The 19,471-nt window shown below is 23.6% G+C and overlaps 12 protein-coding genes across 12 annotated transcripts; 5 read left to right on the top strand and 7 right to left on the bottom strand.

Moving 5' to 3' along the window:
• Positions 1-1,924: 1,924 nt before the first annotated feature.
• On the top strand, positions 1,925-2,694 carry SRAE_2000088400 (Pyridoxine-5'-phosphate oxidase; the record flags this gene model as incomplete). The annotated part of the gene is made up of 2 exons (XM_024651769.1): positions 1,925-2,006; positions 2,174-2,694. 2 exons carry the CDS (start codon positions 1,925-1,927, stop codon positions 2,692-2,694), a joined length of 603 nt encoding a protein of 200 aa, XP_024505414.1.
• A 1,349-nt stretch (positions 2,695-4,043) lies between these two features.
• On the bottom strand, positions 4,044-4,352 carry SRAE_2000088500 (Hypothetical protein; the record flags this gene model as incomplete). The annotated part of the gene is made up of 1 exon (XM_024651770.1): positions 4,044-4,352. One exon carries the CDS (start codon positions 4,350-4,352, stop codon positions 4,044-4,046), a length of 309 nt encoding a protein of 102 aa, XP_024505415.1.
• Positions 4,353-4,614: 262 nt separating this feature from the next.
• SRAE_2000088600 (Amidohydrolase 2 family-containing protein) lies at positions 4,615-5,112 on the top strand (the record flags this gene model as incomplete). The annotated part of the gene is made up of 2 exons (XM_024651771.1): positions 4,615-4,695; positions 4,750-5,112. 2 exons carry the CDS (start codon positions 4,615-4,617, stop codon positions 5,110-5,112), a joined length of 444 nt encoding a protein of 147 aa, XP_024505416.1.
• A 24-nt stretch (positions 5,113-5,136) lies between these two features.
• On the bottom strand, positions 5,137-7,414 carry SRAE_2000088700 (Gamma-aminobutyric acid A receptor/Glycine receptor alpha family and Neurotransmitter-gated ion-channel transmembrane domain and Neurotransmitter-gated ion-channel family and Neurotransmitter-gated ion-channel ligand-binding domain-containing protein; the record flags this gene model as incomplete). Its single annotated transcript, XM_024651772.1, has 7 exons — positions 5,137-5,653; positions 5,700-6,138; positions 6,213-6,304; positions 6,384-6,403; positions 6,448-6,638; positions 6,765-7,252; positions 7,407-7,414. The coding sequence occupies 7 exons, from the start codon at positions 7,412-7,414 to the stop codon at positions 5,137-5,139; spliced, it is 1,755 nt and encodes a 584-aa protein (XP_024505417.1).
• A 1,458-nt stretch (positions 7,415-8,872) lies between these two features.
• Positions 8,873-10,378, top strand: SRAE_2000088800 (2-amino-3-carboxymuconate-6-semialdehyde decarboxylase; the record flags this gene model as incomplete). Its single annotated transcript, XM_024651774.1, has 3 exons — positions 8,873-8,947; positions 9,494-9,590; positions 9,927-10,378. The coding sequence occupies 3 exons, from the start codon at positions 8,873-8,875 to the stop codon at positions 10,376-10,378; spliced, it is 624 nt and encodes a 207-aa protein (XP_024505418.1).
• Positions 10,379-10,566: 188 nt separating this feature from the next.
• Positions 10,567-10,827, bottom strand: SRAE_2000088900 (Hypothetical protein; the record flags this gene model as incomplete). Its single annotated transcript, XM_024651775.1, has 1 exon — positions 10,567-10,827. One exon carries the CDS (start codon positions 10,825-10,827, stop codon positions 10,567-10,569), a length of 261 nt encoding a protein of 86 aa, XP_024505419.1.
• Positions 10,828-10,852: 25 nt separating this feature from the next.
• On the bottom strand, positions 10,853-11,169 carry SRAE_2000089000 (Hypothetical protein; the record flags this gene model as incomplete). Its single annotated transcript, XM_024651776.1, has 2 exons — positions 10,853-11,016; positions 11,070-11,169. 2 exons carry the CDS (start codon positions 11,167-11,169, stop codon positions 10,853-10,855), a joined length of 264 nt encoding a protein of 87 aa, XP_024505420.1.
• Positions 11,170-11,442: 273 nt separating this feature from the next.
• SRAE_2000089100 (Protein Red) lies at positions 11,443-12,600 on the bottom strand (the record flags this gene model as incomplete). The annotated part of the gene is made up of 1 exon (XM_024651777.1): positions 11,443-12,600. The coding sequence occupies one exon, from the start codon at positions 12,598-12,600 to the stop codon at positions 11,443-11,445; it is 1,158 nt and encodes a 385-aa protein (XP_024505421.1).
• Positions 12,601-13,188: 588 nt separating this feature from the next.
• Positions 13,189-13,759, top strand: SRAE_2000089200 (Actin-related protein 2/3 complex subunit 4; the record flags this gene model as incomplete). The annotated part of the gene is made up of 2 exons (XM_024651778.1): positions 13,189-13,629; positions 13,682-13,759. 2 exons carry the CDS (start codon positions 13,189-13,191, stop codon positions 13,757-13,759), a joined length of 519 nt encoding a protein of 172 aa, XP_024505422.1.
• A 264-nt stretch (positions 13,760-14,023) lies between these two features.
• On the top strand, positions 14,024-14,677 carry SRAE_2000089300 (ER membrane protein complex subunit 7; the record flags this gene model as incomplete). The annotated part of the gene is made up of 1 exon (XM_024651779.1): positions 14,024-14,677. One exon carries the CDS (start codon positions 14,024-14,026, stop codon positions 14,675-14,677), a length of 654 nt encoding a protein of 217 aa, XP_024505423.1.
• Positions 14,678-14,813: 136 nt separating this feature from the next.
• Positions 14,814-16,372, bottom strand: SRAE_2000089400 (Inhibitor of growth protein 3; the record flags this gene model as incomplete). The annotated part of the gene is made up of 5 exons (XM_024651780.1): positions 14,814-15,382; positions 15,514-15,580; positions 15,629-16,182; positions 16,224-16,295; positions 16,345-16,372. 5 exons carry the CDS (start codon positions 16,370-16,372, stop codon positions 14,814-14,816), a joined length of 1,290 nt encoding a protein of 429 aa, XP_024505424.1.
• An 815-nt stretch (positions 16,373-17,187) lies between these two features.
• SRAE_2000089500 (Hpc2-related domain-containing protein) lies at positions 17,188-19,401 on the bottom strand (the record flags this gene model as incomplete). The annotated part of the gene is made up of 2 exons (XM_024651781.1): positions 17,188-19,215; positions 19,264-19,401. 2 exons carry the CDS (start codon positions 19,399-19,401, stop codon positions 17,188-17,190), a joined length of 2,166 nt encoding a protein of 721 aa, XP_024505425.1.
• Between the last annotated feature and the right edge of the window lie 70 nt (positions 19,402-19,471).

A 19,471-nucleotide genomic window follows, 5' to 3' on the forward strand; every position in this document is an offset into this window, starting at 1 on the left:
TGGTTTTCTACAATTATTAGCCCTATAGCAAAATAGTTTTAAAATGTTTCAATAATTATACTAATACATAATGAGTATAAATATTTCATTGCTTTACAATAACTTATCGACTAATCAAAAGATAAACTATATAATAAAAAGAAATCTTGAACAAATTTTTACAATTTTTAGTAGTTATATATAAACTCGACCTTCATTTGGAAATAAATTAATACTTTAAAATATTTTTTAATATTAATTTTACTACTTTTTGAATGGCTCTTTATTTATATAATTATTAAGAAACTAATGTCAATAAAATCATCTAATTAATTTTAAAAATTGTAACATTTTAAAATAATTAATTTATTTATATTATATACAAATTATAATACTAATGTAAATAACTTGTAAACTTTTCGTATCAGAAAAATATTATAAATATTTTTTATTTTTCTATTAAATAATAAAATATTGAAGATATGAATGATAGATTTTATGAAATGAATAACGTTATAGTTTTAATATTTACTTTGATAAAATGTTTTATAATATTTAATAACATAAGGAATAGTCTCAAGTCTTGAATATAAAATGAATTTACTTGCATTTATATATATAATCAACATGAGACATCATTTTATACTTCAAAATAAATATATATATATAAAGAAAAATTAAAGTTATAAAATATTTGTTTTAGTAATATTGTATAAGATTTTCTTTTCTCCGAAGCTGCTTAATGTGATTCTTTTAACTTTATACCCTTTATTTCTATTTAAAGGTAAAACTTTATTGAAAAATTGTAATAATAAAAATATTCAATGTAGATTTAATTTATGATTTATTAAATTAAATTATTTAAAAATATTTTCTTTTTTTTTAAAGCTTATTATAATTTTATTGTGCATAATTCTTTAAATTCAATTTTGAATGATTGTAAAAAATTAAAAAGTTAAGATACATCTTTGAATCTTAAGCATTTTGTAATTAAAATTCTTCTTTATTTTTCTGTGAATTCTAGTAGTTAATTTCTTAATTTTTTTTAAAAAGTTGATAACTTTTTCTTTTATCATTTATCTTTTTGAAATCATTCTGTTAAGAAAAAAAAACTTTTAACAGAACGTGACTTTTAAATATTTGCCAAATATTCTTCTCCATCAATTAATAAAATTAACAAAAAGTTTTAAACTTACTATGCTCTATAATTTGAATTAAAAAAAAATGTTTTTTTAAAATGTGACTAAATGTTTTCACTTAAAATAAATGATAAAATTATTTAATAAAACATATTCAAAGATTGCTTGGTAGTTAAAATTTGAACTCATAAAGTATTTAAAACATTGAAACTTCAATTGTTAGATTTTAAATTTTTATAGTCTTATATAAATATTTTAATATACAATGAGAAAAAAAATGTTAACATTGTATTATTTATAATTTTTTTTAAGTAGTTTCAAAACTATATTTTAAAAGAATATCAATGGATTTATTTTCTAACCTTTCTACTCTACTAGAAAAATGACGGTATATTTTTTACTAAATTTGTCTAACATGCACAAAAATATTTTTTTCCTGATTGAAAACTTTACCTATCATTTGGTTCTTTGATTGTTGATTTATATTCTTTTCAGTTGTTCTCATTCGTGTCGTAACTTTAATAATTTTTATAACTTTCTCTTCACTGAAATTTTTCATTATTTTTTGTTTCTTTTTTTTGTCGTTTATTATTTAAATGTTCATTAGTGATTCTCTTTTATTACCCTACAAAACATAAGATTTTAAAAATTTATGAAAGTTTTTTTAATTTTTTTTTTAGTACAATTTGTTTTCTAACGTATCTTACATATACAGCTCATTAATCATTCATATTTGCGACTCTTAACAAAGTATAAATATTATTTTAGGTAGTCCTATATGGAAAATATGTTTTTATTCTTATCAAATGAAATATTTTCGTAAACCATCTTGTAGTTACACAATTATAAGAAATCTTATTATGGATGATAAACCATTAAATTTACAAGGTTAGTTTTGTTTTTTATTTGTATTATTTTTACAGATTTAAGAATAAAATATATAAATCCTGATGAACCATATTTACTTGAAATGAATTTACCAACAAGAAATCCATTTTCATTATTTGATTGTTGGTTTAAGCATGTTGCTTCTTTGGCAAATTTATCTTTTGAAGAGATTAATGCTGTTTCATTGTCAACATGTGCTAATAATAAACCATCTTCACGTATGGTTTTATTAAAATCATATGATTCTGAAGGTTTTACATTTTATTCTAATAAAATAAGTAGAAAAGGACAAGAAATTTCATGTAATCCATATGCTTCTATGCTTCTTTATTGGCCTCAAATTTCAAGGCAAATTAGAATAGAAGGAAAAATTATAGAATTAGATGCTACAGATGCTGATAAATATTGGTATAGCAGACCATTAGCTTCAAGAATTGGTTCAAAAGCAAGTGATCAAGGTAAGATTATCGAAAGTAGACAAGTACTAGAGGATAAAAAATCAGAACTTGAAGCTTTGGCTGAAAAAGAAGGAGAAGAATCTATAACAAGACCATTAACATGGATTGGATACAAATTAATTCCTGATTTATTTGAGTTTTGGCAAGGACAATCTAATAGACTTCACGATAGACTTCAATTTACACTCATTGACAATAACCAATGGGATATGAAAAGATTATCACCATAAGTAGATAAACAAGATTTTGATTGGAATATTAACGTATGTAAAGATTACTTGAATAACATTTATCATTTTTTTTATTGATTTTTTTATTTGAACTCAGTATAAAAAATTATTACACATTGTATATATTCAATATATACCATTTTCTACAATAATTTTATAATATAGAAATGATGGTTTTTTTTATCATTTTTAAATATTGATAATGTGTAATTGGAAAATTAACAGAAATATGTATAAACAACTGAGAAATTTTTACTAGTGTAACTAATTTTTGATACTATTCAGTTTTGTTCAAGACATTTTTTTGATAAAAATATGTAAATAAATTTTGATTTTTATCTATGATTTTTCTAACTGTCAAGAGAAAGTAATTTTTAAAACAAAGAAATTCTTTTTTTTTATTACTTTTAGATTTAGAAATATAAATAAATTAATCTTCGTAAAATATAAAAACTAATTATTGTAATATTGTAAATTATAGTTCAATAAATTATTTTTATCACACATTTTATGTTCAAGATTATGATTTATATTTATATAAAGATTAAAAATATATTATAGTGTATTATATATCAATATAATGAAATTATAACTTTAGAATCTAGGTACAAAATAAAATTTATTATTCATTTATTAAAATTTTATATTTGTATGTTATTATTTTAATATACTAAAAAATGCAATTTAAAAAGATATATTTGATCAAAAAATTTTTTATTTATTTTAGAAGTCTTTTATTAAACAAAAAAGAACTCATTAGCAGTTTGTTTGAGCATGGCATTTTTTTATAAAAAAAAATATAGAAGACTATTGATGGAGTAACAACGAAATAATAACTAAGAGTATGCTTAACATCTATCTCGTTGAAGTAATCTGAAGATAGAAAAGTCGTTAGTTTCTTGTGGTTCAGACATAAGAAAAGTAGGATAAGTAAAAATGTTTTTATTAAAACTTAAAAGTACTTAATTTTTGTATTAGTTTACACATACCTTTTGTTTGATAATTATAGATTCTTTATTATAAGAATAATTTTATAAGCATTAAAATTATTAAAAAAGTTAAAAGTTTGTTAAATTACAAAATTTAGTAAAAAATAAGTAGTTTATATTATATTATTCATTGTGATTAATTTTTTTATGCCAAAATAAGTAGATGAAATTAATGTCATAATAATTTTAAATATTAATCAAAGAAAAATTCAAGCATTTTGAAAAAAAAATTTAAGAAAGTTTGATACATATAACTTTTTATAAATAAGTTGTTTTCAATAAGAACTTTAATACAATCTTTAACAATAATACATATATATTTAGACATTATTTTTAATTAAATTTTATATTAATTCTTTATTAGAAGTCAATTGGATTAAGATCATCATCTTCTTCTCGTTCAGTCTTTTTATATAATTTTTTAAATAAAAATATAAAATCAAAATTAATGTTGTTGAATATGACAATTGACATTACAATAGTTGAAATCAAAACACAAACAAATGAAAATATTGTAACATTACCCATTATAATTTCTATTTCTTCAATTTTTTCTAATGATTGATCAACAACAAGTAACTCAAGTTCATCATCAATATTATTATCCACATTCTCTTCTGATGATAAATTAAAAAATGATAATCCAATAAGGATAAAATATATATGCATTTTGGAAATATTTATTTATCATTATTTTTTTTATTAAAATTATTAAAAATTTGAATATTAATTTTTTTATAGCTATGTTAATAAAAATTAACCTTGAAAATAATATATTATTAATAAAAGTAACAACTTAAATTGTCCTTCAGAAATGATATTTATCAGAAGGTTATACTTTGATTGCATCATAATAAATCAATAATAAGCGTTCCTATTTTATATATAAGAATCACTACCCTATCTTACTTTTATTATTTTCTAAAGAATTATGTTTAAATCAACTTCTAATTATCCTAAATTTGATATTCATGCTCATGTTTTACCTAAAGATATACCAGATTTTGAAAAAGTTTGTTTTTTATTTTTTTTTTGATAAAAATATATCTAAAAAAAATATTTTTAGCAATTTGGTTATGGTGGTTTTATAACATTAAAAACAAATGATAATTATTCAGATGGATCAAGAGATATGATTAAAAATGGTCAATTATTTAGAACAGTACAAAAAAATTGTTTTGACACTGAAGCTAGAATTAAAGATATGGATAATGCTAAAGTTAATGTTCAATGCATCTCAACAGTTCCAGTTATGTTTAATTATTGGGCTAAACCTGAAGATGCTGAAATTACATCACGTTTTGTTAATGATGACATATATAATCAATGTCAAAAATATCCTGATAGACTTGTTCCAATGGGAACTTTACCATTACAAAATATTGAATTGTCAATAAAAGTAAGTTGGATTTTAATAAATTTATTATAAAAAAAAATTAAACAAATAACTTTGTTAACCACTCAAATAATGATACCAATAGGCAATATTAAAAATACTAAATAAACTAGGAAATAATAATGCTGATAGTTTATCAATATTTTGAGCCATTTTTTCTCTTTTATATTTTCTCCATGCTAATGATACTTTTTTTGAATCTGTCATCTGAGTATGTTTATTAGTAATAGATGATTTATTATAATTAATTTGTTCATCACCATAATACATTTCATTGGTAAATGATTGTATCTGTCCACCAGGAGAAATTTTATTATTATATGGTTTTTGATACAAAGGACAATTTGGAATATGATATGAATCACTATGAAACATACCATAAACACCAGATGATCTTGCTTCATGAACATTTGGTAATAATGTATCTTTACATGTACATGATGTTAAACTTAAATTTGGATAAGATTTATGAAGACCATATCCAGGTGGAATATAACCATAATCATTATCACGAGCTAAATTAAGTAGGGCACTTTTTTCTTCATTACTTCCTGTATAATTTCTTCTAAAACAACTATAAAATATAAAATATTCTTTTTATATTTAATTAAATTAATTACCTATTTATTGATTCTCCTATACCATCAAGTTGTAAATATTGAGGCAAATTATAATGTTTATTAGTTTCAATATTTTCATTACGTTTTGGATGTATTTTATTTTTATCAACATTATAATTATTTTCTACTACCTGTTTATAATTTCTTTGTATAATATTATTATCTCCCGAATTTTCTTGATTAATATTATGTGTTTCCTCAAAAGGAGGATCTATTGTTTCATCTTTACTTAAATAACCAACCCATGCAAGTTCTAATAATGAACAAAATACAAATGTCATACAACTTAACATCCAAACATCAATAGCTTTAACATAACTAACTCTAGGTAAATTTCTAATAATATTACCAAATTGAAATGTCATTGCCAGAAGAGAATTAACGCCTAACATTGTTCTAGCTGGAATTGCTTTTGTTCCAAGTGCAAATGATATCCATGCTAAAAGTATATATATATATATATATATATATATATATATTTATTATAAATGTAAATTAAAAAACCAAACTTACAAATGCAGATTGTAAGATATGTTGGTAAGTATGCTTGAAGTATATACCATCCGGCTCTTCTGTTAAAATGATATTCCATTGTTAATTCATGCCTATAAAATAATTAATGAAATGATTTTGTTAGTTTATAATTTGTTATTCAAACATAATAATTTTTTTTTTTTAACTTACCACAATCCAGCAGGATATGCCTATAATAATATATATATTATTATAATAAAATATATTAACTTACTTCTGTTTTTCGAATACTATTCATATGATCTAACTCGTAATCAGCTAACTCCATTTTATCTTTCATATTAGAAACACCATTTGGTGTCCAATTCATGCTAACTTCTTGAATATTATAATTAAAACTTTCAAAGGTCAAAAAACATTTTATTGAATCAAATGGAAAACGTTGTAAATTCATTATACATGGACCTAAATTTTAAATTATATAAAATATACCTTTTTATAAACTTGCCTTGAAGTTTTAATCTATAATTAGTCCAAACTATAATTTTTAAAAAAAAAGTTAATAAAAGTTCTGCAATAATTATTAATTACCTGTCCCATTTGAATAAATAAGTAAAAATATATTAGGAAATGGTGATTTATGAATTTCAGCAGTTTTAGAATTAATAAAACAAGAATTAGGTGTCCATAATTTTTCTAATACAACAGAATTAAGTGATAAATTTTGTTTACATGGTCCCATCCATTCAAAATTAAGTGAAGGATCTAACCATGTTTCACTTATATATAAATCTAATTGAAAATCTTGTGTTGAATCAGAAACTGCTGTTATTTCTTGTGTCCAAACTTCTACAGCTACATCAACACTACCTCCAGGTATTTTATGCCTATTATAACCATTTAATATAGTTTCTAATATATATGAATCATTTGCACATTCTTTTTCTTTTAATGATATTGATCTTTCAATTTTTTTTTTTGACATCATAGGTCTAAAATCTCCATTTTCAGTTATTTCCCAATCATATAATCTGGATAATCTTCTTAAATGTCTTGAATTTCTTTTTAAAAAAGCACATCTAAAAAATTATTATATTAAAAAAAAAATAATAAAAATTAATTGTTATATAATTACAATATCTAAATAAAAATTACCGTGACAATGATGGTGTAAATATGGATATTATTGTTGTCAGCAGTAAGAATATTGAAATATATTTTATTTTAAATAACCTAGGCATATTTCTAATTAATGAAAATTGATACAATCATAGATTTTCTTCTTTTTTTTTGTGGATTACCATTAAAAAAAAAAGATTTTAAACTATGCATATAACCATATGACTTTTGAGACTTTATATGTATTATATTATATATATAATATATATTATTTATATATATATATTTATTATATATATATATATATAATATATAGATGTGTGAAGATACAACTTAATCCAATGTCTTTTTGCCCTTCTTTCTATCTTAAATCTTCTTCTTTTTTTTTTATTCCCACCCTTTTTATTTTGATAATACTTTAAAAAGTTATTGGTGTTGTAGTTGTTAACGTTATCCTTCCTATTATATAAATTCTTCCTTTTTCGAAAAATTGTTTCTTGTAATAATGTACACGGTCGTAACTCCTTCAACTTCTAGTTTCTTCTATTTATAATAAGATGCGCAAAGATATAAATATCCGATAATGGGAGTCAAAGCTTTAAACTTAATTTTTCACAATGCTTGTAGATTTTATTATTCTTTTTTACTAAAAATATGTGTAAAAATAAATAAATATACATAGACAATCAAATAACAAAATTATTTAACATCACAATTTATTGGTAGATATGTAATTTAATAAATACATAAACTGTACTGTTATTTAAATTCTTAAATATTTTTAAAGATGTGATTCAAAAATAAAAGTAAAAAGGGAGCAAGTTTAATTTAGAAAACTTAAATGAGAAAAATAATAAGAAAATTTTGTTAACAAGCTTATTTTTAAAATTTGTAGTTCTATTATAATGATTAGCTTTATTAGTTATATAAAAGAGGGGAGAAGAAAATATTCTCATAAATGAGTATATATATATTTAATATGTTGGATTGTTATTTTCAAAAGGTTCTTTTCCTATAATATACAATATAAAAAGGATTTTTTCCTATTTTACTGTTGAAGTGCTGGCGTCGTATTCCTTCATTATGTTCTTACAAATTATATTCACATATAAATAATATTTATAATATTAAAAAAAAAATTTTTTTTCATATTTAATAGGATAGTAAGTTAATAATATAATTTATTTTTATAATTTTGGTATAAAAATATTAAAAATTAATTAACATGATTCAAAAAAAAAGTAATACACCAATTACTTTTAAAACATTTTTTTATATAAAAAAAGTACCTTAAAATTTCTATTTTACCATGGAAATATAATAAAAAATGTAAATATATAAATAGAAAAATATTATATTATGTTATATATTTATAAGAAAAAAATAGTATTTTTAGGTGTAAAAGCTTAATAGAAAATTAAAACATTTTAATATATTTTTTTTTAAAATAGTTAATAATATTTGTATATATAAAATATCAAACATAAAATAATGTTAAAATTTTAAAGGTATATTAAAAAATGATAATAATAATTAATTTTTATTTTTAGGAATTAAGAAGATGCCATTCTGAACTTGGTATGCGTGCCATTGAAATTGGAAGTCATGTTGGAGATAAAAATTTAGATTCTCCACATTTTGAACCATTATACAAGGCAAGTTTTAAATTTATATAAATATAAAATATTTAATTAATATTATTTATAATAGATATTTGTTATTTAAATATATAAAATTATTCATTTTTTTTTATAAAATTAAAAAAATAAATTTTTTTTATATAATATTAATTCTTTATAAAAAAAATTGTTAAATTTATCATCCAATAAATTATACCACTGTTTATTCTTAGAAAAAGGGAAAAGGATATTGTCACTAGAAATACTTTAGGGAATTTACTATAAAGAAATTTAATGATAGTAATGTTTTTATTTTACCAAACGATAAACATAAGATATAGATGGGAGGTCATATTTATTTTTACAATAATATTTCATATTTATAATCTTCTCATTTTAAAGGTCTTTTTTTATTAGTAAAAAAAAATATTATATAAAAAAAATGAACTTAAAAAAAATGTTTATTTAAAAAAAAAAAACTTTCTTTTTTCTAAAATATAACAATTTTAAAGTAATAGTTAAAAAGATAAATAAAAAAACTTTCTTTTACAAATAAACGAATAAAAATTTTTTAAATTTTAGGAAGCTGAATCTCTTGGAATAACTTTATTTGTACATCCGTGGGATATGCATAATTGGGATGGAAGAATGTCAAAATATTGGCTACCATGGTTAGTTGGTAAGTTAAATTATTTATAATTTCCACAGACAAATGATATAGTTAAATTAAAAAAAAATGGTTGCATGTTTTTATCGTATAATTTAAAAGATTGTAGATATGTATAGCCTCTAGTAAAACATAGCTTATTTAATAAAAAAATATATATATATGTATATAAAAAATAATTATAAAATTTTAAATAAATTTGTAAAAAAAAAATTAAACTTTTGAATTAGAATATATTATTAGTTAGTATAAATTGTAGATAAAGATTTTTTTTTTTCTAAATGATACGTTTAGTAATAATTAATACTAATTTAAAATTGAAAACAAATTTTTAAATATTATTTTTAGGTATGCCTTCTGAAACTGCTCAAGCCATTTGTTGTATTCTAATGGGAGGAATTTTGAATAAATTTCCAAAACTTAAATTTTGTTTTGCTCATGGTGGTGGTGCATATCCACAGATTGCTGCTAGAGTATCTCATGGTTTCAAAGTTCGTCCCGACATTTGTGCAACAGATACCAACATAAACCCTAAAGAATTTCATGGAAAATTTTATACAGATTCATTAGTTCATGATCCCAATGCACTTTATCTTTTACAAACAATTGTTGGAAAAGATAAAATATGTTTAGGTACGGATTATCCTTTCCCTCTTGGGGAATTGGAAGTAGGCCGTGTTGTAGAGGAGTATCAAGATTTTACTCATCAAGAAAGAAGACATTTGTTATATCATAATGCCACCAAGATGTTTGATCTTGATAATAATACATTATCAATCTTAAATAATAAAGATTGGTAATTTTAATTTCTTTTTTTAATATTTTATCTATCTAGTTTAACTTAAATATATAAATTGATATAAAATTTATTTATAAATAAAATCTAATATTTTATTTAGGGATATATAAACAAATAAAATTATTAAACACCTAAAAAATACCAAAAACCATAGAGAATAAAATATGCATAAAATCAGTGTAAGGTTAGCTAATTTTTCTCAGAATCATTCTTAAGAAAATCTGGTTCATACTTCTTCATTAATATATCATCTTTTTCTTTTAACTGTGCTTCAAAAGCATTTAATTCTTTTGGTACTTGTAGTCTAGTAAAAGAAGTGTAATAATTAAAACCCATAAAGGTAAATTTTATTTTAAATAATTCAAATGCTGCACCAGAAGAAGCTCCAAATAAAAACAAGGAAGCATAATTTGAACCAACAAGATTTAAAAATTTTCTAACACTATCCATTTTCCCTATAGTTTTAAAATAAGATTTACTTAACTTTAAATCCAGCAAGATCAGCTTCTAATAATTCTTTTTCAATTTGTTCTGCTTTTTCACGTTGAATGGGTTTTATATATTTGTAATAAACAAAGATGTTAACCGCAGAGAAGGATGAAATAAGAAGTACTGTACCAAATAATAAACGTAAAGTAACTAAATATCAGAAAAAATTTTTTTTCTTATTTTTAGTAAAATTTTCAACTTACCTAAATGTGCAATATCCAAACGTTTATTAGTAAAAATTCTACGATATAATGGTCGACGGTCAGGTCTGCGTGTTAATAGACGAAGAAAAGTGAATCGCATGAATACAATAATTAGAAGATCCTACGATTCCTGTCAAGAAATTGTTTTGAAGCGTTGTTTGAAACACTAATAGTAGTGATAGATTACCAATTAAAAAATAGAAAATCTTTACAAGATAATTAACTAAAAAATTAGTGTATCCAACAAAAAAATAAAAACTTTTTTTTATAATTTATATCTATATATAATTCACATAATTTGTTTATTAAATTAATATTTCTAAAAATTAAAACGCCACATTTTCTTATTAAAAAATATAACAAAATAAAAAAATTAAAATTTAGGTTTTTTATATGAGATCCCCTTTTCTTCGTCAGCTTTTCTTTTTTCAAGTAACTTGTTAATTTGATTTAATTGTTGATTAATTTTTCCTTCTTGAATTTTAGCTTCTCGTCGTTGTTTTCGATTACCTTCAATCTTCTCACCTTTTTCAGATGCCTTTTTTTTACCTTTTGTTTTTCCTTCATCATCACTATCATCATCACTTAATATACTTTCTCCAAATCCACAAGCTAATGGATAATATTCTGCATATGCATCATCTTCACCTTTACCCTCAATTTCTAATAATCTTTTCTGTATTGATGGTTTAGTTATAATTACTTTTTCTGGTTTTTCCTCATCATCAGCAAATATATCAACATCATCTACAGCAATTTTATTTTTTTTTATCTCAGTTTTGTTTTCACTTTCAAAATAACTTCCTGGTTTAACTTTTATTTTATTTGGTTCAGAAAATTTAGTAGAAGAAGGTTCATATTCATCTTCACCATCAAATATATCAATATGCTTAAATTTTTCAAAATCCTCTTTTTTTTCATCTTTATTTTCAAGTAGTTTTTTCCTTTTTTTTGGATCAATTTTTAGATATGATAATACAGAAGATAACTTATGATATACTAATTTATCAATTTTATTTTTCATTGGACGAAGATCAGTTTCCGGAGGAAGACTTCTTAAAACTGTTAAAGGAATATCAGCATCTTCATCATCTAAGTCATATGAAAAAGCCATTCTACCTTTTCTAAAATTACTATTAGCTGAAGGACTATTTTTCTTTAATATAATAGCTTCAATCTTTTTGGCAAATATACTTTTAATCTCATAAACAACTTTATCCTCTTTTTTAGATAAAAATTCATTCTCTAATTCTTCTTCTTTCATCTCTTCTACTGCTTGCATTTCACTTCTAACTTTGTTTAATAATGAATAATCTAATCCTTTGACTAAGTGAGTATGCTCTACATCACCACCAAGATATTTGCTTTCTTCAATTTCTTGTTTTCTTTTTTCAGCACTATTGACAAATTTTGTTGTTGGATCAAAATATCCAGATCCATGATCAAAAATACTTTTCTGATTGCATTTATTTAACATTTCTTCCATTTCTTCTTTTCGTCGTTCTCCAGCACGATCCTTATATTTTCTCATAATTTCATTAAGTACCCTATTTTGCTCTCCATACCCTTCAAATTCTTCCTTTTTTGATCTGTGTTTAAAATTTTTATGTTTATTTTTTGAAGGTTGTGTTTTTTTTTCTACCTCTTTTGGTATTTGTTTTAATGTTTCTTTGGGAGCATCATTTACAGTAGGAGCTCTAGATGCAAGAAATTTCTTAAAATCTTCATTACTTCTAAAAGTTTCTGTATTAGTAGACATAATAAATAATAATTAAGAATTATACAAGAAAATAATATAAGTTTGTACTTGAAGTATCACTATACCAATGTCTTTGAAAGAAAATGGCTTATAATAATGCACACATGTTAAGAACTAACGATTGTTCATCATCTCTCTTGGTATTCATTATTTATTATTATTTTTTTATATGTATTTCTTATGTCAAAATAATAAATAATTACAATACTTTATAACTATTATTTTAAATTCAAATAACTAGTTTTGAAATTATAGTATTAACATTATTATTTTTAGATTCTTCTATTGAATTTTGTTTGTTTGTTCTCTTATAAATGGTATGTTTTTTTTTTAAATATTTAGTAAAATATTTTTACTAATATGTCTTTACAGGCTAATACTCTTCAACCATATTTGGAATGTGTTCGACGTACACTTGAAGCTTCATTATGTATTCAACAATTTGGATCTCAAGTAGTTGAAAGACACAACAAACCTGAGGTTGAGGTTCAAACAAGTAAAGAATTACTCATGACACCAGTAATAATATCACGTAACAAACAGGAGCGTGTTCTTATTGAACCTTCAATAAATTCAGTACGTTTAAGTATTGGTATAAAACAAGCTGATAATATTGAACATATATTATGTAAAAAATTTATGAAAGTTTTATGTCAAAGAGCTGATAATTTTATTGTACTTCGACGAAAACCAATTGAAGGTTATGATATTAGTTTTCTTATTACTGCAACTGATATTGAACATATGTATAAATCTAAACTTATAGATTTTTTAATTCATTTTATGCAAGAAATTGATAAGGTTGGTTTTATTTTTTTTTTTATATATGACACAATAAATTATTATAATTTAGGAAATAAGTGAAATGAAATTAGCATTAAATGCAAGAGCAAGACTATCTGCTGAAGACTTTCTTAGACGCTTTAATTAAGTTACAAACAAACGTTATTCATTCGATGAACCTTTTATTACTTATACTATCTTTAAAAATTGCCTTTATATGTTTTGTTAGATTTAACATATATGCTTAATTTATTATTTTTACATATTATTTTGTAATTTTATAATATAACCTTAGAAGAAAATATTATCTTTTACTTATTTAATACGTTTAATCGAAAAAAAATATCTTTCTTTTTTTCTTTTTTTTTTATTATATTTATACTAGATATATTATATTATTTTTAAAATAGAAATGTATAAATTTATTCTATTTTTTTTGCTAATATCTTTTATATTTGCTGATGAAACTGGTTTGGTAGATAGCGGAGATAAATTTACTATAAAAGGAACTGTTATATTACCTCCAGAAGCCATAGCAGAAGAAGGTTGGCAGGCAAAAGTCCTTATTCATATTGACTATGGAAAGAAGATTGGATTCATTAGGAGTGATGGAACATTTAATATATACAATCTTCCTTCAGGAAGTTATTTAGTTCAAGTTATTCACAAAGATTACGATTTTGAGCCAGTACGTGTGGATATAACAACAAAAGGAAAAATTAGAGCAAGAAGAAATATTCTTATACAACCTAATGCTGTTAATTTGGTTCCATACCCATTACAAATGATTCCTCGAGGGAGAATTATATATTTCAATGCCAAAAATGATGGATTTAAAATTACAGATGTGTTATTTAGTCCAATGGTAATAATGTTGGTGTTACCAATGGCATTAATGTATATTATGCCAAAGATTGTCGATAAGGATCCAGAATTGAAGAAAGAGATGGAAAATATGCAAATGCCGAAAGTCGATATGCCTGATATGTCTGAGATGCTTTCATCATGGTTTGGTAATTCACAGCCAAAAAAAGTTTCCCGGAAACAAGGGCAAAGAAACCGATAAGAGGCTTAAAGTTTCTTTTTTATTGTAACTACTATATAATAACAATTCATTTATTAAAGAAGTTATATATATACCATCATATTGATATCATTTACCGGAATTTTTGTTTTAAGAGATTTTAAGCGTCTTTGGAAAATTATTTGATACTACGAATACGTTGTTGGCAAAATTGACAAAGCCATTTTTCATTTATACCTGGTTTGTTGTTTGGAGTAATTCCTACACAATCACCGTGAAACCATCGATACTCGCAGTCATCATTATCACATTTTACCATTAAACCATAAGACTTTTCACGACATTTACACCATATTCTATTATCATTCTCCTCTTCTTCATCTTCCTCATCGACAATTTCATTATCCTCATCATCGGAGAGTGATGTAATTGAAGCAGGTGTTTGATCTCTATTAATTATATTATTATTACACGTATTCAGAGTACTAGTTAATGATGCGATATCAGGAGTATTTCCAGAAGAGTACCTGTGTCCTCTTCTAGATTGACTAATACAACCATCGTCCCCTATAATTTCCTCACTTTTATTAATTAATCGTCTTCCATTTCTATTTTTTTTGTAGTCAAACGATTCTTGATTTGAATCCTTATATGATCCTAAAGACATCTTATCGGTATTAATAGTATCTGTAGACATGCAAAAGTTTGGAGTTATGGTTCTTGAGGTATCTCTAAACCATTCTTCTGCTGTAAAGACAAAATATTTATTGAAAATGAAAGTTAAAAAAAAAATAAATTTAAAAAAAATGAAACAAGTAAAAACTTTACAAGGTGTGAGATCTTTTTAAAAAAATATTACCAATCGGTTCATAACTCACTGAAATCAGTCATACATTTTGTATTGGGAGTATTCACTGTTGGTAATGTTGCTATTGTTCTACGTCTCTGAAAAATTATCTTGTTATATAAAATGTTTTAATAGTTAATACAAACCTTTGTTTGACTTGTGTCAGTATCCTCCAACTTTGATGTAAATGTAGAACTTCTATCCCGAAGCCCTTGTTGGCTTAGTTTGTCAAAAAGTTGTGGAGGTATATCTATATCACCATGACTATTATGTCTAGGAGTTTGTCCACCAATAGAACTTCTTGAAACCTCGCAATCAGAGTTATATAAAAGTGACTCTTCTCCATCTGGATAATAAACCACCAAATTTTCAATTCCATATCCGTTAGTCCTTCTCAAATTACCACTTTCACGTGACAATCTCTGTGCTTCATTGTATTTATTTTCAATTGTTTCTGTAACACCAGGAGCCTCAGCTTCCAATTCTAGTTTATAATTTCTAAGATCTTCCTCAAATCTATTTTTGTACAAATCAAAAATGACTCGTAATTTTTTAACAAGATCACAACGAATGTTAGCTTTGTTTGCATGTTCACGTTGAATACTACGAATTTCATTAATAGCAACATCTCTTTGTTCAGGTGTCATTACGTCCTTAACTTCCATAAATGATTCTATTTTTTTATGTAAAGCTTCACTTTCTGAAAATTTAACAATATTATAAAATTTAGCTTAAACATACCTTCTAAAGAAACATCATTGAGGCGCATTTGATTAGTGATGTACCGTATCTCTGGTGGTACAGATTCTAGCACTATAATAATTTTTAAAACGACTAAAGACTAGTTGAAATTTATCCTTACTTTCTAAAAAATCCTCCAGATACTGCATATCTCCGATATGATAAAAAAAATAACAATTGGTGATAAATAAAAAAAACAACAATCTATTGGGATTACGTTTATCTTTTGTTAACGTATTCTCTTGTCAAGAGTCATTATCAGTATTTTTGCTTAATAACATAAAAATGAGTAATTTGTTATTAAGTTTATAAATTTTAAATATTTTAAAAATTTTTTAATTAAATTTTTATCACTTTACTTTTGTATGTTCATTTTTTTTATTGATAAAATATGATATTTTGTAATTTTATAAATAACAAAATACTCTTCTCAATTTTTCTATTTATAAAAAAGGTTTTTCATGAATGTTTTCATATTGAATCAAAATAATATGTATGTTAAAAATAAAAAAAAAATTTATGATACTTGAAAGTATTAATATAAACGCTTATTCTCTAAATTTTTGTTCTAAATGTTTTGTAAATTTATCTTTTTATAATTTTTATCATATTATGGTAATTTCTTTTTCAGTATCTAATCTATAATAAAAAATTTTAAGATATTTTATATTAAATTATTCATCGAACTTTAAAAACTTTTTATCCGATGATTTATCAATTTTTTTCATTTAAAAATCTAAACATTTGTAGAGTTAAAAAATAACTTCTGTCATAAAAACCTTACTTAGTCATCTAAACATAAAATTTTACATAAAACGTTTTTTTTTTAAAGTAAAATAACAATTTACAAAATATTTTCTTTTATCAATTCTTAATTAGTTTGTTACTTTTATCATACAATTATTTACAAAAAGAAATAAATAAAGACACAAAGAAAGAGATCATTTAAAAAAATATATTGTCATTATTGCCTATTCCTTGCTGCCTGTTTAATTAACTCAGCAAAAAATTGCTGATTTGGATTACTTAGTAAAGCACTTAGCTGTGCTTCTGATAAGCCAATATTTCTTAGTTGCATAATATTTTGAGGAATTCTATTTTGATTCTGCGAAAGAAATGTAACAAGAGATGAAATGACATTTTGTTGTTGCAAATATTGTTGATTAACTGCTTGTTTCATACTTTGAGCAATAACACTTTGTGCTACATTTAAAGAAGACTGTTTGTTACTTGAAACTTGTGCGTTGTTTGTATTACTTGATGTACGAGCAACACCTTTGGATGTACCATTTGTTGAAGAACTAGAATTTGTTGCTATAGTGTGATTTTTTTGTTGTACTGATGAACTGTTCTTACCAAAAGAAGTATTTTGTTTTAACGCTTGTTTACGTGCCTGAATAAGAGATCTTAATGTAGCAATTGAATCTTTCGAAATATACTCCTGCAGGCTACTGTCATTTAACATTGTTTCAGCGACTTCTAATTGAGTTAAATTTCCTGATATTACCAAAGTTTTTATTTGTTTTTCAAAATCTGCCTGTTTACTCTTATCAATAATAGTTTTATTTGATTTTGTGGAAGTCGATGTTTGCTCTGTAATTTGTTTTGGTTGGTCTTTTTTATGTTTAGATGTATTTGTTACTGGTGATTGTTTCCCTGATGAATTTCCTACACCGTTTTGTTGCTTTTTGTTAACAATACTATTGATTTCCGAATGATACGCTTCAATATGTGGCTTAATTTTTGATTGAAAATCATGTTGTGTATTCCCACATTCAGAAAAATATGGATATAGTATATCATAAATAGCTTTTTTAAATGTATCTACAACCATATTCGCAGTAATAGTAGGTTCACTTGCAATACTTTCAATAAATAATTTTAAAAATTGTTGAATGTAATTAGTTAATGTGCTAGACCATATAAGATTATCCTTTTTATTATCACTTGCTTTGATAGAAGCATTTACCTCTGTTCTGACTTTCTTTTCAATATCATCAGAAACTAGTTTCTTTATATGTGTAATAAGAATATCTCCAGCTTCTACACGATTAGAAGATGAAGGAGCATCCTGTATTAAAACAGTTTTTTGTTGTTGATCTACTTTTGTTTTATCTTGAATACCATTATTTACTACTTTAGGAACATCGTGAGCTTCTAAACTACCATTTGATGAAGTATGATACCCTAATGTACCATTCGTCCTGAATGTTTTAAGTTTTTCCTTCAAATTGGCTGGATGAATATTCATCTGATCTGCAACATACTGATACATCCGATTTATATCACGATTCTTAAAGTTCTCCTTTTCACATGTTTTTATAATTTCATCAAACAAACTCATAATTTCATCATTTAAACGGAATTTTCTAGAAGGATCAGACTTCTCCTTAACCAAAAGTATTAAGCTGTTTAAGGTTTCCATTAATTGACGATTCATATTAGGGTTTGGAGGTGTTACTTTTGTTGTAGCCTGTATAGTATTTTCTGTTGATGAAACTTCAGAATTTGTATATTTTAATTTCTTTGATATCTCAGAAGGAGGTGTTGTTGCTCTCCTTTTTTTAAGATTTTCTTCCTCTTCAGTATGTACTTCATCCGCACTAGACTCAGATATAGGTTTTTCTGGAATACTTTGTTTTTCTAGAGTAGTCAATTCATCATCAGTCTTTTCCTCATCTGAATCATCTTCTTCTAGCATAGCTTCTTCAGCATCTATTTCAATAACCGCTTTCAATTCTGAAGGACCTTCATTAACATAACATCCACCTAAAGCTGTATCTAAATGAAATGGTATTAACTCATCAAAATCTTCTTCATCGTCAATAAAATCATCTTCTGGGATATAACCATAATCTTTCTTCTTTAAATCTGCCTTACTCAAATGAATACCTTTTACTCTTGACTTCTTTTGATATTTTAATTCTAATAATTTTGAAATTCTCATTGCTTCTGAAGCAATTCCGTCACAATTATTATCAATATCATTTAACTAAAAAATATCTTATACATATAAATGACCATTAAATATAAAACATACATTATTTTCTTCTCTTATTTTATTCATATCAATGTCGACATATGAATGGTTAGTGCTGAGAAAAAGATCTACATTAACAATGTACGATTCAAAAGGTTTATCTTCACTGCCACCTAATAATGTTACACTATGTGGCATTTTTACAAAAATAATTTATATTCTTTTAATTCTTTTATTCTAAAATAAGATTATTTTATAAACAATATGT

The sequence above is a fragment of the Strongyloides ratti genome (genome assembly GCF_001040885.1).
Source record: "Strongyloides ratti genome assembly S_ratti_ED321, chromosome : 2".
NCBI lineage: Eukaryota > Metazoa > Nematoda > Chromadorea > Rhabditida > Strongyloididae > Strongyloides > Strongyloides ratti.